Source organism: Oncorhynchus kisutch, linkage group LG29, assembly GCF_002021735.2.
Source record: "Oncorhynchus kisutch isolate 150728-3 linkage group LG29, Okis_V2, whole genome shotgun sequence".
Classification (NCBI taxonomy): domain Eukaryota; kingdom Metazoa; phylum Chordata; class Actinopteri; order Salmoniformes; family Salmonidae; genus Oncorhynchus; species Oncorhynchus kisutch.
Window position 1 is genome coordinate 9,424,217 of NC_034202.2, and position 18,782 is coordinate 9,442,998.

General features: G+C 45.5%; 1 protein-coding gene across 6 annotated transcripts in view; it reads right to left on the bottom strand.

Annotated features, from left to right (window-relative positions):
• Positions 1-466: 466 nt before the first annotated feature.
• Positions 467-18,782, bottom strand: part of LOC109873562 (multiple C2 and transmembrane domain-containing protein 1) — a 52,152-nt gene continuing 33,836 nt past the window's right edge. For 2 of the 6 annotated variants that reach the window (XM_031808909.1, XM_031808912.1), the window contains exons 5-21: positions 17,616-17,742; positions 14,192-14,230; positions 12,351-12,512; positions 12,152-12,282; positions 10,718-10,904; positions 10,315-10,408; positions 10,062-10,164; positions 9,072-9,174; positions 8,772-8,873; positions 8,590-8,664; positions 8,383-8,502; positions 8,188-8,298; positions 6,570-6,623; positions 6,320-6,429; positions 6,106-6,215; positions 5,822-5,919; positions 4,881-5,375 (exon numbers count right to left, since the gene is read on the bottom strand). In XM_031808909.1, coding sequence (XP_031664769.1) covers positions 5,304-5,375; positions 5,822-5,919; positions 6,106-6,215; positions 6,320-6,429; positions 6,570-6,623; positions 8,188-8,298; positions 8,383-8,502; positions 8,590-8,664; positions 8,772-8,873; positions 9,072-9,174; positions 10,062-10,164; positions 10,315-10,408; positions 10,718-10,904; positions 12,152-12,282; positions 12,351-12,512; positions 14,192-14,230; positions 17,616-17,742 — 1,798 coding nt within the window. In that variant the 3' untranslated portion in view covers positions 4,881-5,303. Of the gene's footprint in view, positions 5,376-5,821; positions 5,920-6,105; positions 6,216-6,319; positions 6,430-6,569; positions 6,624-8,187; positions 8,299-8,382; positions 8,503-8,589; positions 8,665-8,771; positions 8,874-9,071; positions 9,175-10,061; positions 10,165-10,314; positions 10,409-10,717; positions 10,905-12,151; positions 12,283-12,350; positions 12,516-14,191; positions 14,231-17,615; positions 17,743-18,782 lie in introns of all 6 variants that reach the window. The other 4 variants (XM_031808910.1, XM_031808913.1, XM_031808908.1 and 1 more) reach the window with 3 other exon arrangements.

Below are 18,782 nucleotides of genomic sequence, written 5' to 3' on the forward strand. Positions count from 1 at the left end.
CCACGAGTCGTTAATCACGAAGCATACACCCCCATCCCTCTTCTTCCCAGAGAGGTTTATTTATGTCGGCGTGAAGCATGAAGAAACCTGGTGGCTGTACCAACTCTGACAACATATCCTGAGAGAGCCATACTTCCGTGAAACAGAGAATGTTACAATCTCTGATGTCTCTCTGGTTTGGGTCTCTCTGCTTTGGGAAAGTTGTATTCCTGGTCGTAATGTTGGTAAGTTGACGTCGCTCTTATATCCAATAGTTCCTTCTGGCTGTATGTGATAAAACTTAACATTTTCTGGGCTAACAATCTAAGAAATAATACATAAAAAACTAAATACTGCAGTTTCCTAAGGACTCGAAGCGAGGCGACCAGTTGCCATCTTGCAATATTTGCGCATAAAGGCGTTTCCATTGCCATTTCTTCAATAATTAACTTTACCGACACAAAAAGATCCCACCATGTCGAAAGAACACATGATCTCTCTGCATTTATAAAATTGTACCGAAACAACCTGTTTCCATCACAGTTGTGATTTAAAAAAAATACGATATGACTTTACTCGCATAAAAACTGTAGATGTAAATGTGGTTTATGAAGCAGAGAGAACAGCACACCCAGAGCCATATATTTAGATTATGGCTCTGTGCACGTAGTGCCACCCCATTAGCAGGAAATCTTCCCACGATCCTTCCGCCTCTGAGCACACCCACAGTAAGACTCTCTATACAAATGATTTTTGCTCCAGTTACATGGTCTTTATATACTGTTTCAGGCAGACCATACAGAATTCCTTCAGCATCAGGCATTAACAGTCACAGCGGTACAACAATAATTTATGAACATGGTCTATGCAGACAGAGACAGAAAATTAAACATTACAAATGTATTTCACATTCACCAACATTATCAGAGGATGATCTCATGATTTTGGCTTCAGCCGACCGAGCTCATGTTGTAAACCTGCTATTCCTGTATTGATTCTTCATTAAAACAAAGCATATACTGTTCCAGGTGTGAGTCTCTGTCCTCTTCATTTCATCAGGTACTTTTTGTGGACACCACCAACGTGTGCAGTGACCTCACTCTATGGTAAACCTGTGGTCATAAACCTTTCACGGACGTGTTCTCCGATAAGAGCACACTGTCAGTTCACATTCAACCCATGATCTGCCAATGAATGTTTATAAACACACACATCACAGGTTAACCTCCTGATCAGGTAAAATCACATGAGAACCAGGACGAAACCTTTGATGGGAGTTGATGTTAAAGAAAAAGACTATTCTTGGGATAAATGCAAATACACTGTCAACAAGCCTTTGTACTGACTTCGGGATGCGACACACACTCATGCAACACACACAATGACTATGCACTCCACATATCACATACATAAATGCCCTTTCTCACAGGTTCAGATTCATGCGAGACACTGACATTGTAAAATAACCTTTAGCATTCTAAGTTAGAATGCATTGACTCCCTAGATGATTCTGCTAGCAGTCCAAGTTCAGTCAAATCAAATCAAATTTTATTTGTCACATGCGCCGAATACAAGTGTAGACTTTACCGTGAAATGCTTACTTACAAGCCCTTAACCAACAGTGCAGTTCAAGAAGAAAGTATTTACCAAGTAGACTAAAGTAAAAAGTAATAATAGAAAGTAACACAATAACATAAACGAGTATATACAGGGGGCACCGGTACTGAGTCAGTGTGCAGGGGCTAGTTGAGGTAATCTGTACATGTAGGTGGGGGCGAAGTGGCTATGCATAGGTAACAAACAAACAGCGAGTGTACAAAAGGGAGGGGGGTGGTCAATGTACATTTTCCAGTGGCGATTTTATGAATTGTTCAGCAGTCTTATGGCTTGGGGATAGAAGCTGACTTTTGAGACTTTTGGTCCTAGATTTGGTGCTCAAGTACTGCTTGCCGTGCAGTAGCAGAGAAAACGAGTCTATAACTTGGGTGGCTGGAGTCTGGGTGGGAAAGGTTTTGTCGTGCCCTCTTCACAACTGTCTTGGTATGGTTGGACCATGATAGTTCGCTGGTGATGTGGACACCAAGGAACTTGAAACTCTCGAACCGCTCCACTACAGCCCCATGGATGTTAATGTGGGCCTGTTCGGCCCACCTTTTCCTGTAGTCCACGATCAGCTCCTTGGTCTTGCTCACATTGAGGGAGACGTTGTTGTCCTGGCACCACACTGACAGTTCTCTGACCTCCTCCCTATATGCTGTCTCATCGTTGTCGGTGATCAGACCTACCACTGTTGTGTCGTCAGCAAACTTAATGATAGTGTTGGAGTCGTGTTTGGCCATGCAGTCGTGGGAGAACAGGGAAAACAGGAGGGGACTAAGTACACAACTCTGAGGGGCCCCAGTGTTAAAGATCAGTGTGGCAGACGTGTTGTTGCCTACTCTTACCACCTGGGGGCGGCCTGTCAGGAAGTCCAGGATCCAGTTGCAGAGAGAGGTGTTTAGTCCTAGAGTCCATAGCTTAGTGATGAGCTTTGTGGGCACTATGGGTCTATGGTGTCCGGGAGGATGCTGTTGATGTGAGCTATGACCAGCCTTTCAAAGCACTTCATGGCTACCGACGTGCCACGGGGCGATAATCATTTAGGCAGGTTACCTTTGCTTCCTTGGGCACAGGTACTATGGTGGTCTGCTTGAAACATGTAGGTATTACAGACTCGGTCAAGGAGAGGTTGAAAATGTCAGTGAAGACACTTGACAGTTGGTCCGCGCATGCTTTGAGTACACGTCCTGGTAATCCGTCTGGCCCAGCGGATTTGTGAATCTTGAACTGTTTAAAGGTTTTGTTCACATCGGCTACTGAACAGCTGGTGCTCTTCATGCATGCTTCAGTGTTGCTTTTCTCGAGGCAAGCATAAAAGGTATTTAGCTCATCTGGTAGGCTCGCGTCACCGGGCAGCTCGCGTCTGGGTTTCCCTTTGTCGTCCGTAATAGTTTTCAAGCCCTGCCACATCTGATGAGCGTCTGAGCCGGTGTAGTAGGATTCAATCTTAATCCTGTATTGATGCTTTCCTTGTTTGATGGTTCGTCTTGAGGGCATAGCAGGATTTCTTATAAGTATCCGGATTAGTCTCCCGCTCCTTGAAAGCGGCAGCTCTAGCCTTTAGCTCAATTTTTTAAATTTACATATTTTTTTAACCTTTATTTAGCTAGGCAGGTCAGTTAAGACAAAGTTCTCATATTCAATGACGGCCTAGGAACAGTGGGTTAACTGCCTTGTTCTGGGGCAGAACGACAGATTTGTATCTTGTCAGCTTGGGGATTGGATCTTGCAACCTTTCGGTTACTAGTCCAACGCTCTAACCACTAGGCTACGCTGCCGCCCCGATGCGGATGTTGCCTGTAATCCATGGCTTCTGGTTGGGATATGTAGTCACTGTGGGGACGACGTCATCAATGCACATATTGATGAAGCCGATGACTGAGGTGGTGTATTCCCCAATGCCATTGGATGAATCCCGGAACATATTCCAGTCTGTGCTAGAAAAACAGGGCTGTAGTGTAGCATCTGCGTCATCTGACCACTTCTGTATTGACCGAGTCACTGGTACTTCTTGCTTTAGTTTTTGTTTGTAAGCAGGAATCAGGAGGATATAATTATGGTCAGATTGGCCAAATGGAGGGCGGGGGAGAGCTTTGTATGCATCTCTGTGTGTGGAGTAAAGGCGGTCTAGGATTGCACATGTGACATGCTGATAAAAATAGGGTAAAACTGATTTAAGTTTGCCTGCATTAAAGTCCCCGGCAACTAGGAGCGCCGCTTCTGTGCGAGCATTTTCTTCTTTGCTTATAGCCTTAAAGAGTTGGTTGAGAGCCGTCTTAGTGCCAGGTTCATTTTGTGGTGGTAAATAGACGGCAACGAATAATACAGATGAGAACTCTCTTGGTAGATAGTGTGGTCTACAGCTTATTATAAGGTACTCTACCTCAGGAGAGCAATACCTCAAGACTTCTTTAATATTAGACATCGCGCACCAGCTGTTATTGACAAAAAGACACACACCCCCACCCCTCGTTTTACCAGAGGTAGTGTCTATGTTCTGCCGGTGCATGGAAAATCCTGCTAGCTCTATATTGTCTGTATCTTCGTTCAGCAACATCTCTGTGAAACATAAGATGTCCCGTTGGTTGGATAATCTTTATCGTAGGTCGCCAATTTTATTGTCCATTGATTGCACGTTAGCGAGAAGAATGGAAGGCAGTGGGAGTTTACTCGTTCACCTCCGGATTCTCCGAAGAATCCCCGATCTGCGGCCCCTTTTCCGGCGTCTTTTTTTCAAGCAAAAGGCGTGGGATCTGGGCCTGTTCCAGTGAAAGCAGGATATCCTTCTCATCGGACCTGTTAAAGGAAAAAGTTTCTTCCAGACTGAGGTGAGCAATCGCTTTTCTGATGTCCAAAAGTTATTTTCGGTCATTAGAGACGGTAGCAGTAACATGTACACAATAAGTTTAAAAAATAAGTTACAAAAAAATAACAAAATAGCACAATTGGTTGGGAGAATGTAAAACGTCAGCCATGTTCTTCGGGGTATTCAATGGCAGATGCTCATATAAAACATGTGTCTGGACCAAAGAAACAGAAGAGTTTTACAAGAAGACTCACTGTTCTCTGTACGTTAAAAACAAACCTGCAGAAATTCAGACTAGGGCCAAGATGGCACCAATAGCAACTTTGAATTATTTCTTTCTATTATACAAGCATTTCGAAACTCGCAAAAACATCTGCTAAATATGTGTATGTGATCAATATTTTTTTTGATTTGATTTGACAAACATACACAGTACATACGTATATGCTCTTTGATATAAATGCATACTCTTCGTTATACACATACATATATTTGTATATATCTCTGTAGAAATCTTTATTAAAAACCTTGTTATTATAACTGGCAACATAGTCCTGGAGGCTAGTGTGTCCCTGTGCTGATCTTGTCCAGGTGTCCAGGTATCTAGTCGGAGGAAAGCACACGTCTCCAGAAGGGAGTCTTTCCATTAAAAAAATTCAGAAGTGTTTGGACCCGTTGTATAAAATGATATTGTGACCAAACAAAGAAAATGAGTAAAAAAAACATCTCTTTGTGCTGTGACTTCCACAATAACTAAAACATACAAAATAAAACTAGCACTAGTCTTAATCGGAATGATGAAATATTCATCATATAAAATAATTCTATACTATTTGTTTTACAATGTTTACAGTTGCGTACCCTATTTACAAAGTATGGGGGAGTTGAAAATCCCCCAGAGACAGAGTCCAGTGTGTGTCTAGCCAGGGTTGGTCTTCTTTCGTTTGCTGGGGCTCTGTCCTGGATCGAACTTCAGCTCCCGATACTGCATCTGTCCAATACACAGTCGGAGTTAAACACACACACACACACACACACACACACACACACACACACACACACACACACACAAACCTTGTGGGGATACACAATTCAAAATTGTATTTTCCCTAACCCTAAAACATAACCTTAACTCTAACCCTAGCTCCTAACCCTAACCTTAAAACTAACCCTAATTCTTGCCCTAACACTAATTATAACCTTAACCCTAACCCCCCTAGAAATAGTATATGACCTTGTGGGGACAAACAAAATGTCCCTAGTTAGTCAAATTGTTGTTTGTTTACTATTCTTTTGGGGACTTCTGGTCCCCACAAGTATAGTTAAACATGTCCACACACACACACACACACACACACACACACACACACACACACACACACACACACACACACACACACACACACACACACACACACACACACACACAGCACCTACCACTTGTACGTCTGAGGGGACTCTAGAGAGGAAGTCTAGCACCTCATTGTTTTCGATCAGGTATGGATTCCTGAGCTTCTTAGTAAACTTATTCACACCTGAGAAGAGTGGAGGGGAAGAAACGGGTCAGAACAGGTTAGAGACGATGATAGGGATGTAATGGTCAGAACCCCAGGAGCTGGCTAGCTACACCCCTCCTTTAGGCTAGCCTGCATCTTCAGTTTGGGGTCTGTAGACAGGAGACACACAAGGAGCAAGGGACACACACATACACACAGACTCACCCCAGGCGAGCACGAGGTATCGCAGAGGGATGAGGTAGAGGAGGACTGTAGCCACACACAGAACAGATATAGCCAGCCAACTCAGGAAAGGCACTGTCCAGTTAAATGTACTGTAGAGAGAGAGACAGAGATGTTAGGGAAGACACACACACACAAACTGTAGCTGTCGAAAGGCGATACACAAACACACACACACACACACAGACTCACTCACTTCTTTATCCTCTCTCCATAGGAGGCCACGTCATCCAAGGCACTCTGTACACTGACACACACGTCCTGGAGGGCATACAGCTTATCCATGAAGCCCTTACGCTCCGAATCCTGCCAGGATACGCATGCAAATGTTACAGGGAAAGAAAAGGTTGCTCCTAACAACAAAATACAAAATCATGTAATACATTTTTTACAATAATGTTTTTCCATCAGTTGCACACAAGGTTAAAGAGAAGGTCAAATGTTACCTTGTCATCTTTCTCCTCTTCCTCTTCCTCCCACTCGAACGTGGCTTCCCCTGCCTGTTGTAGGCCACATTGCCAGGACAGGGAGGAGAGAGACATTATACATACATTGCCTTCGAAAAGTATGCAGACCCCTTGACTTTTTCCACATTTTCTTACGTTGCAGCCTTATTCTAAATTTGATTAAATATTTTTTTCTCATCAATCTACACACAATACCCCATAATGACAAAGCAAAAACAGATTATTAGATGTTTTTGCAATTTATAAAAAATAAATAACATATCACAGTATTCAGACCCTTTACTAAGTACTTTGTTGAAGCACCTTTGTCAGCAATTACATCATCGAGTCTTCTTGGGCATGACGCTACAAGCTTGGCACACCTGTATTTGGGGAGTTTCTCAAATTCTTCTTTGCAGATTCTTTCAAGGTCTGTCACGTTGGATTGGGAGCATTGTTGCCCAGCTTTTTTTCAAGTCTCTCCAGAGATGTTCGTTCGGGTTTAAGTCCGGGCTCTGGCTGCGACACTCAATGACAATTACAGACTTGTCCCAAAGCCACACCTACGTTGTCTTGGCTGTGTGCTTAGGTTTGTTGTCCTGTTGGAAGGTGAACCTTCGCCCCAGTCTGAGGTCCTGGGTGCTCAGGAGCAGGTTTTCATCAAGGATCTCTCTGTACTTTGCTCTGTTCATCTTTTTCTCGATCCTGAATAGTCTCCCAGTCCCTGCCACTGAAAAACATCACCACAGCCTGATGCTGACCCCACCATGCTTCACAGTAGGGATGGTGCCAGGTTTCCTCCAGACGTGACGCTTGGAATTCAGGCAAAAGGGTTCAATCTTGGTTTCATCAGACAATTTTGTTTCTCATGGTCCGTGAGTCTTTAAGTGCCTTTTGGCAAACTCCAAGCGGGCTGTCATTTGCCTTTTACTGAGGAGTGGCTTCCATCTGGCCACTCTACCATAAAGGCCTAATTGGTGGATTGCGGCAGAGATGGTTGTCCTTCTAGAAGGTTCTCCCATCTCCACCGAGGAACTCTGGAGCTCTGTTAGAGTGACCATCGGGTTCTTGGTCACCTCCCTGGTTCTAAACGTCCTCCATTTAAGAATGATGGAGGCCACTGTGTTCTTGGGGACCTTCAATGCTGCAGAAATTCCTTCGACCTCATGGCTTGGTTTTTGCTCTGACATACACTGTCAGCTGTGGGACCTTATATAGACAGGTGTGTGCCTTTCCAATTGAATTTACCACAGGTGGACTCCAATCAAGTTGTAGAAACATCTCAAAGATGATTAATGGAAACAGGATGCACCTGAGCTCAATTTCGAGTCTCACAGCAAAGGGTCTGAAAACGTATGTAAATAAGGTATTTCTGTTTTTTATTTTTAATACATTTGCTAACATTTCTAAAAAAACTGTTTTCGCTTTGTCATTGTGGAATATTGTGTGTAGATTGACGAGGATTTAAAAATATATATATATATATAATCCATTTAAGAAAAAGGCTGTAGCGTAACAAAATGTAGAAAAAGTCAAGGGGTCTGAGTACTTTCTGAAGGCACTGTTGAGAGAAACGATAACATTATAGAAACACACTACACAGAACCACAGCACTCACCGTGTCTCCCGACTCCCTGCCTGCAGTGATGAAGTAATTCCACGTCAACAGCAGCAGCAGAGCTCCAGGCACCATATAGAGCTCAAAGTTCCACACTACTACCACAAAGAACTGAGAGAGAAAGGGAGAGATGATTACTTTAATTGGACGAGGCCCGTAGACCTTAATATCAAAGTGTGTGTGTGTGTTTCCTACCAGGAAGGCACTGATGCTCCTCTGAGGGGAGTCCCACTCAAAGCAGCTGTTAATGAAGGTTCCAATGTTTATCACGAACAAGATGCACCTCTTCACTCGGTTAAAGTTCTGCTGGAGCAACTAGAACGAAAAACACAGGGTCATCGTCATCATCATCATCATCATCATCATCATCACCGGCCTTAAAACACACACTCGCACACTTACATGTTTAGACACTTTGGGTTCTTCCTCAATGTACTTCTGCTCTGGTGGAACTATCGTCCTCAAGCCTGCCTTCACCTGAGGATGACAGGAATCACAACCCCCAAAAGGAGTGGAAGGAACATGTCAGGTGAGAGGAAGCAAAGGATGGTTCAGGAAAGAGAAGGTGAATAGAGTAAACTCACAGTGCTATAGATGACGTCAGACTCTAGGTAGATGAGTCCTTTAGTTGGTCCGGTCATCTCCTTATTCTTCAATACATAACCCTTCTGTTCTCCATTCTGGATCTGTGCGAGAGAGGAAGGGAAGGAGTGTGAATGAGGGTAAGAGCGGGCTATATGTGTCTTTCTTTGCATTCCTAAGAAGGATGTGTGCTGGAGTTGCACGGCACACGCACTCACTCACTCACTCACTCACTCACTCACTCACTCACTCACTCACTCACTCACTCACTCACTCACTCACTCACTCACTCACTCACTCACATGTAACAGTGGGATGGCCACTTTGCCCAAGAAGTCAGCGCTCCTGTCTCGGTCTTCATCAAACACTGTCACCTCCAACACAGAGTGGATGTCCTTCACATTACTGAGAGGGAGGAGGTGAGGAGTGGGGGGGGAGTAATAGAAGGGGATTAGAGGGAGAGGAGGACGGGGGAAGGAGAGGGAGAGGAGGACGGGGGAAGGAGAGGGATAGGAGGACGGGGGAAGGAGAGGGAGAGGAGGACGGGGGAAGGAGAGGGATAGGAGGACGGGGGAAGGAGAGGGATAGGAGGACGGGGGAAGGAGAGGGAGAGGAGGACGGGGGAAGGAGAGGGAGAGGAGGACGGGGGAAGGAGAGGGATAGGAAGGCAGGGAGGGAGGGAAACAGAAAGGAGGCTGTTACTGATAAAGGTCTGTCTTTGGTTGGAGACTGAGGGGCAAAGTTGGAATAGAGAAAGGGATAAAAAGAGGGTGGATATATCGATGAAAGAGAGGAGAGGCAGGTATTTAAAGATGGAAAGAAAAAGGGAGAGATAGATGGATATACTGTAAATAGATGGAAGGAAAAAGGGAGAGATAGAGGGATATACTGTAAATAGATGGAAGGAAAAAGGGAGAGATAGAGGGATATACTGTAAATAGATGGAAGGAAAAAGGGAGAGATAGAGGGATATACTGTAAATAGATGGAAGGAAAAAGGGAGAGATAGAGGGATATACTGCAAATAGATGGAAGGAAAAAGGGAGAGATAGAGGGATATACTGTAAATAGATGGAAGGAAAAAGGGAGAGATAGAGGGATATACTGTAAATAGATGGAAGGAAAAAGGGAGAGATAGAGGGATATACTGTAAATAGATGGAAGGAAAAAGGGAGAGATAGAGGGATATACTGTAAATAGATGGAAGGAAAAAGGGAGAGATAGAGGGATATACTGTAAATAGATGGAAGGAAAAAGGGAGAGATAGAGGGATAGAAAGAAGTTGACACTTACAAGGTGAAGACTTTGTTCCATTCCGGGTTGAGGTTCTTGTAGATGGTGTGTGTTTGTAACCGATCGTTATTCAGCTCCAAAACACAGAAAGGATCACTCTTACCTACACAGAGACGCAGGCAGTTATACTAAAACCACATGCACACACACATCCACTTCCACACACACACTTCCGCACGCACACACACACATCCACTTCCACACACGCACTTCCGCGCGCACACACACACACACATATACACACACACCTTACCTGTGACATCGGCAGCCATGAGGCCCTCAGCTCTCATCACCTTGACCTGAACTATCCCCACATCTTTCAGGTTAGACAGGGGCCGGAACATGCCCTGGGAGAGAGGGAGAGAAAGCGAAAGACAGAATATTAATTCCTACCAGCGTTTTGGAGAGAGAGTGGTGTGAGTGTATGAGCATTGTGTGTGAGATCTGTCCTACTGCTCTACCCTCTGGTCAAAAAGAGGTACTACACGGATCCAGTGGTCAGAGAAAGAGACGTACAACCACTACACCACCATATCCCTTAGCGACCTGTAAACTTAACCAAATCCTCTTTTTTGAACGGATGTCTTCCCTGAGTTTTCAGGTTGGCAAACATAATGGTGAATAGACTAAGTCCCTTTTACTACAATGTTACTCACATATCGGCCCATGATCTCCCTGCGTTCGATGGGGTCGTCGAGCGGGGTGAGTGACAGGTCGGCGATGGAGACGTGTGAGGAGGCTGTCAGAGTGAGCAGCAGCACCACAGAGCCCCGGGACTCCTCCAACGCCAGCTCTAACCGATGGGTGTGTTCCTTAGCAAGGGTGGACAAGTCTAATGTACAGCTGAAAGAGTCACACACACAGAGTTACATACACACACACGTACTCAGTGGGGACGACATGCAGCTAGAAAACACACACACACACACACACACACACACACACACACACACACACACACACACACACACACACACACACACACACACACAGAGAGAGTTAAATACACACGAACACACATAGTTATATATACACACACACACAGACACAGAGTTATATATACACACACACACACACACACACACACAGAGTTAAATACACACACACACAGAGTTATATACACACACACAGTTGTATACACACACAAACACACACACACACACACACACACACACACACACACACACACACACACACACACACACACACACACAGAGTTATATACACACACACAGTTGTATACACACACAAACACACACACACACACACACACACACACACACACACACAGAGAGAGAGTTAAATACACACAAACACACATAGTTATATATGCACACACACACACACAGACACAGAGTTATATATACACACACACAGTTGTATACACACACAAACACACTCACACACACACACACAGTTAAATACACACACACACAGAGTTAAATACACACAAACACACATAGTTATATATACACACACACACAGTTATATATATACACACACACACAGAGTTATATACTCACACACACACAGTTGTACACACACACACACACACACACACACACACACACACACACATAGTTATATACACACACACACAGTTAAATACACACACACACACACACACACACACACACAGAGTTAAATACACACGCACACACACACACACACACACACAGAGTTAAATGCACACAAACACACATAGTTATATATACACACACACACAGTTATATATATACACACACACACAGAGTTATATACTCACACACACACAGTTGTACACACACACACACACACACAGACAAACATAGTTATATACACACACACAGTTATACACACACACACACACAGTTAAATACACACACACACACACAGAGTTAAATACACACACACACACACACACACACACACACACACACACACACACACACACACACACACACACACACACACACACACACACACACACACACACAGAAAGTTAAATACACACACACACACAGTTAAATACACACACACACACACTCAGTGGGGACGACATGTAGCTAGAAAACACATACACCGACACACACACACACAAACAGACTCACCGTCCTATGAAGTCATCCCTGCGTCCTGTATCTTTGTCCCAGACTGCAATTTCCAGCACTCCTCCTGTCTCTTCATACAGGTGCAGATCAAACTGCTCTCTCCACTGGGGACACAGCGTCTTAGGCATGGTCTACGGGGAGAAAGAGAGACGCTGATGACCTGTGCGTGCGCGTGCATGTGTGTATGCCGCGTCTGTACCTTGCTCCTGTACTTCTGGTTTCCCAGTCTGAACTTCGCATAGGGGTCACTGAGGCCGTTGGGGTCCATGGGGCAAAGGTCACGACCTTCGATCAGAGAGATGCTGACGATGCCTCTCCACAGCTGGTGCTTACGGTGCAGCTCTGCCAGACGCACGGACTGCTGCTACAGAGACAAAACCCAGAGGGACAGAGAAAGAGAGATGGAGAGGGAAAGGAAGAAAGAAAGAAGGTCCGTTACATAGATTTTACATTTTGAATCACTTCTGGTGCTAAAAGCAGGAGCACCAACATCATGTCGACCCCGGTGCTAAAATATGGGAGAGGATGACAACCACAACAAACAGCGCTACATCACCTGCACCAGCTGTTAGACAGACTGTCTGCTCAGAGACACATTATCGATTGTACTATAACTCACAACGTGACACCATTGATAAAGCAAAGTCAGTTCTGAAAGGGGAACCCGAGTGCCCGCCTCCGCTGACGCATCAGCTTTGGATTGCACCAATTAGACGCGAGTAACAATCACGCCTCACTTCTTTGGCGGTCTATTTAAGGTGAGCGCCTCTGATTCTCTAGTATGCCTGTTCTTATTTTGCTCCCAACCCCAAGCCTCCACCTGTTCTGCTTCCCTGCTGAGGGATTGGTGGAGCTCACTGCTTGCAGTTCATTGTATATATCGCTGCTTTGCTTGGGCAGTGAGCTGCCCGGAAGGAGCAGAGCCCATATCGCCAAGACTTGCATTATTCGTTCTTTAATATATGGCAAAACATATTTCGACATGGTGTTTCCTTGCTGAACTATGGTGTTTAGAATTAGGGTTTTAATTATCTTGAAGATCCAGAGCTTATCTCTGTGTTTAAAATGGGACAGTGTTCTTTCTGGTGTGGCAGTGAGAAAAAAAATAAACTGTATAGACCAGCATATGCTGGTGACTAGAGCTGGTTTTGCTGGTGGCCAGCCTTTGTTGTGTTTTGGACACTTTTTGGACACTAGCTGGTGTGCTAGTGTCCATCTTATGCTGGTATTTTTTATTGATTTTAATTTGACCTTTATTTAACAAGGCAAGTTAGTTGAGAACAAATTCTTATTTTCAATGATGGCCTAGGAACAATGGATTAACTGCCTTGTTCAGGGGCAGTATGCTGGTGACCATGCTGGTAAACCAGCATAACCAATTAGACCATGCTATTCAGACCTGTTTGACCAGCTACTGTAGACCAGGGATGGGCAAATATTTGTCTTTTTTTGGAGCTCAGTCGGCGTCTCAAATTACCGTCAAGAGTTATAATCGTAAAATACACAAGGTGCAATTTCGAAATTTGGTCGAGCGTCTGCAGTTTTCTTTTTTCTTACTATGTCAGTCACTGACAGTCATTCAATTAGCTCATATCAGCTACCATTTCTTTATTTATAAATTAGTCTAGCCAGCTATCAAACTTGTAGTAATCATGGTCGGATTACCCCCATTACCCCCATTGATTTTGCTAGTCACTCTTACTCAGATATCATATTCAAAACTGCAAACCTTTCTCTTCAACCTAAGGCAAAAATGTGTAGAATTACAGGGACTTAGCTGTAAAACTGCACATTTTTCACTCCGCCACATTGCTGAATGAGTAGAGGGCCAACAAATTCCATAAGGATGTGAGTACGCAGACCTGCCAGTCACTGCGGCCCCTCATGATGCCATTCAGTGGAGGGGGATGAGGGGATAGAGCACAGCAACACCAACACAACACAGCACTGGGATGGATGCGGCTGCTACACACACACACACACACACACACACTGGGTATGGCTAGGGATAGGAGCTGATGCTATTCGTCATAGTTTTACCTTACTGGATCGCCTCCAGGTCCGTTTGAGCAGCATGGTCTAGAAATAAGACACATTATTTCAAAGAGCACTCCATTCAACTCCCATCTCCGCAGCACTCCACCAATCAGGACTTTATGGTAGAGTGGCCAGACAGAAGCCACTCCTAAGTAAAAGGCACATATCAACCAGCTTAGAGTTTACCAAAAGGCACCTATAGGAATCAGACCATGAGAAACAAGATTATCTGGTCTGATGAAACCAAGATTGAACTATTTGGCCTGAATGCCAAAGAGTTAAGGCTGTAATGTAATGTAACAAAATGTGGAAAAAGTCAAGGGGTCTAACAACTTTGAGGGCACTGTATGTAGAGTAGTTGGAATAAGTGGATATACTTTATACGCAAACCATCAACTACAGGGCCAAGCCATCAACTACAGGGCCAAGCCATCAACTACAGGGCCACACCATCAACTACAGGGCCAAGCCATCAACTACAGGGCCAAGCCATCAACTACAGGGCCAAGCCATCAACTACAGGGCCAAACCATCAACTACAGGGCCAAGCCATCAACTACAGGGCCAACCCATCAACTACAGGGCCAAACCATCAACTACAGGGCCAAGCCATCAACTACAGGGCCAAGCCATCAACTACAGGGCCAAACCATCAACTACAGGGCCAAACCATCAACTACAGGGCCAAGCCATCAACTACAGGGCCAAGCCATCAACTACAGGGCCAAGCCATCAACTACAGGGCCAAACCATCAACTACAGGGCCAAGCCATCAACTACAGGGCCAAACCATCAACTACAGGGCCAAACCATCAACTACAGGGCCAAGCCATCAACTACAGGGCCAAACCATCAACTACAGGGCCAAGCCATCAACTACAGGGCCAAGCCATCAACTACAGGGCCAAACCATCAACTACAGGGCCAACCCATCAACTACAGGGCCAAACCATCAACTACAGGGCCAAGCCATCAACTACAGGGCCAAACCATCAACTACAGGGCCAAACCATCAACTACAGGGCCAAACCATCAACTACAGGGCCAAGCCATCAACTACAGGGACAAGCCATCAACTACAGGGCCAACCCATCAACTACAGGGCCAAACCATCAACTACAGGGACAACCCATCAACTACAGGGCCAAACCATCAACTACAGGGACAAGCCATCAACTACAGGGCCAAGCCATCAACTACAGGGCCAAGCCATCAACTACAGGGCCAAACCATCAACTACAGGGGCAAACCATCAACTACAGGGCCAAGCCATCAACTAAAGGGCCTAACAATCAACTACAGGGCCAAACCATCAACTACAGGGCCAAACCATCAACTACAGGGCCAAACCATCAACTACAGGGCCAAACCATTAAGTCTACAGACCTCTTGCACTGTTTTCACATTTTGCTGCCTTAATGTTACATCTAAAATGGAATTAAATTAGATTTTTTAACCAACAAATCTATGCAACCTATTCCATATTTTCAAAGTGACATTTTTTGAAAAATTCCTGTGATGAACAAAGATGTCCTGATTGCAAATTGCAGTGTATTCGAAGGGCTTCTAAAGTTGGTAATTTCCACTTTAAAATGTCAGACTTGATTTTACCCTAACTAAAAATGTATCAGCTCAATTAAGTAATCCACATAATTATTCACAGTTCCTGTTGCTGCAGGATTATTTTTCTGCTGTGAGAAACTGGTCAAATAAGATATATTTGCCATTTTGTATTGCAGTATTACATAATGGCCTTATGGCAAACAGGCCAGTAATGAGGAGTGAATGTGATGTTGTTGATCCTCTGTATTTCCAAGTATTGTTGTGGCAGCATCATGTTATGGGTATGCTTGTCACTGGCAGGGAATGGGGAGTTTGTCAGCATCAAAATAAATATGAGAGCCAAAGCCTAGGTAAAAAGTTTGTGGAAAACCTGCCGTAGTCTTCTGAAAACCTAACCCTGGGAAAGAGTTTTATTTTTCAGCGGGACAAATACACAAATTGTTTAGCCAAAGACGCACCAGAATGGCTTTCCAAGAGGTGGTGTCTCAGTCCTGACTTAAATCTGCTTGAAAATCAGAGACAAGGTTTGAATATTGCTGTCCATCAATGATTCCCAAACTATTTTACTGAGCTGGAGCAATTTTGTCAAAATCAATGGATATGTGTTGCCCTAAAACTTGTGCAAGTTTGGTAGAAATGATTCACAGCCAAATTTTTGATTCATTTGGAAAATCTTCTATGATTTTTCTTTCAGTAGATGGTGTAGATTGGTGGGGGAAAAAACGGATTTAATACCCCTTTTAAATTTTATTTCAAGGTAGCAACATGTGAAGACTGCACGGGGTGTGTAGAGTATCAAAGTATTGATAAGAGACACTTCCCACTGGTTCTGATCAGTAGCCTCTCTATCTCCACCCCCTTTTTCTCTTTCCCTGCCCCACAATGTCTCCCAGAGTGGAAGAGGGTCATACGTGAAAGGCCAACCTGTGTACACTGTAAAAAAGAAGAAAAAAAAGAAAGAGAAGTTGTTTCCACATACAATTGTGAGGCAACCAGTTGCTATAGGATTGTGAATGTGCTCAACAGGAATTTCACATGCAAACATTTTGTTGAGAAAAATCACAATCCTTTTGCAACTGGTTGCCTTGTTCGTTGAAGCAACTTGTTTTCTTCTTCTTTGTTGTTAGTGTAGCCGTCGGGTCCATGTCTAATTAACCCAGCAGATCATGCATAATACATTGACAGGATTCATTTTACATCCTGGCACCGCAGATGCCTCGTCCCCCTCCAATGTGGAACACAAAATAACAGAACAGGACAGAGTGTTCCAAATTCACGCTTCCAGTTCCACACTGCTCCAGATACAGACGCAAAAAAAAATGGTCTAAGATGCTGCTGTAATTAAGGCTTTAATTAAAACTAATCAAGGGGTAAGAACCCAATAAATTCCCATGATGGATATTACATCTGTGTGAAAGAGTGTCAGGGAGATGGAGAGAGGGCATGCAGGAATATTAAGCCAGGCTACATCAGGCTAAAAGAGACTAATTGGAGTTGGCAGGTATGGAATATGCTACAGGAGGCTAACTACCGATAGACTCACTTTGTTCACATAAGGCTTCCAACGATGCTCCTTTACCACCTCATTTGTCTGTTGGACGCAAACAGTTCACAGACTCAGCACCACTAGACCCTCAATACACTATAGCTACTGGCTGCCTTACATTTCCTCAGAGCTAAACGTGTTCAGTGCTGGGCTGGAACAGAAACCTGCACCGCCCTGTAGTTTTTCCGGGACTGCAGTGATCTAGTTCCCTTACCGTGCATCTCGTCAAAAATGAAACGTGTTAGTGCCAGGCTGGAGCAAAACCCTCTCCTATAGTGATAACTGTTGTCAGTGGGTAAGTGGTGGTGTAACACTTACAGTGGCATCTCTGTGTGGCTCCTCTATGGAGCCGTCTTTAGGCCTTAAGGTGACAGTCAGCTCCAGTGTTCCCAGGTCTACATCAGGGTAGTGAGGGTCCTGCAGTGTTAGATTAACTGGTATTGCCCTGCACAGGAATAGATCACATTCAATTTGTGTGTGTCTGAGTGTGTGTGTGTCTGTGTAACGCTCATGGTTGCATGAAGAAGGATCGGACCAAAGCGCAGCGTGGTAAGTGTTCATGATTTTTTGGTCATACCCTGACCAAACCAGTGGGACTTCGGCCGCAAAACCTGAACCTATAGGGGAGGGTCTGGGTGGGCATCTATCCGCGGTGGCAGCTCTGGTGTGGGACGTAGACCCCCTCCACCTCTGGCTTGGCCCACTTTGGTGGCGCCTCTAGTACGAAGACCTCGCTGCGGGCCCCGGACTGGGCACCCTCGCTGCGGACCCCGGACTGGGCACCCTCGCTGCGGGCCCCGTACTGGACACCCTCGTTGCAGGCTCCGGACTGGGCACCCTTGTTGAGGGCTCCGGACTGGTCACCCTTGTTGCGGGCCTGGACTAGACACCCTCGCTGGAGGCTCCGGACTGGAGGGCGTCGTTGGAGGCTCCGGACTGGAGGGCGTCGCTGGATGCTCCGGACTGGAGGGCGTCGCTGGAGGCTCCGGACTGGAGGGCGTCGCTGGAGGCTCCGGACTGGAGGGCGTCGCTGGAGGCTCCGGACTGGAGGGCGTCGCTGGAAGCTCCGGACTGGAGGGCGTCGCTGGAAGCTCCGGACTGGAGGGCGTCGCTGGAGGCTTCGGACTGGAGGGCGTCGCTGGAGGCTCCGGAGCCTCCGGTCCGGAGCCTCCAGCGACGCCCTCCAGTCCAGGGCCCGCAACGAGGGTGCCCACTCCGGTGAATGCCCACTTTAGTCCGGCACCTCCAGAGTGCAGGCACAGGTCGAACCGGGCTGTGGGGGAGCACTGGAGATCTAGTGCTTGACACTTGCACCTCTCCACTTGGCTGAGGCATAGGATGCACTGAGCAGTCATAGCGCACCGGAGACACAGTGCGCAGAGCCGGCGCAGGATACCCTGGGCCGAAACGGCGCACCGGAGACCAAGCGCGCTGAGCTGCCACAATCTGCCATGGCACTCTAGCGTGGCACTTGAGGAGGGCTGG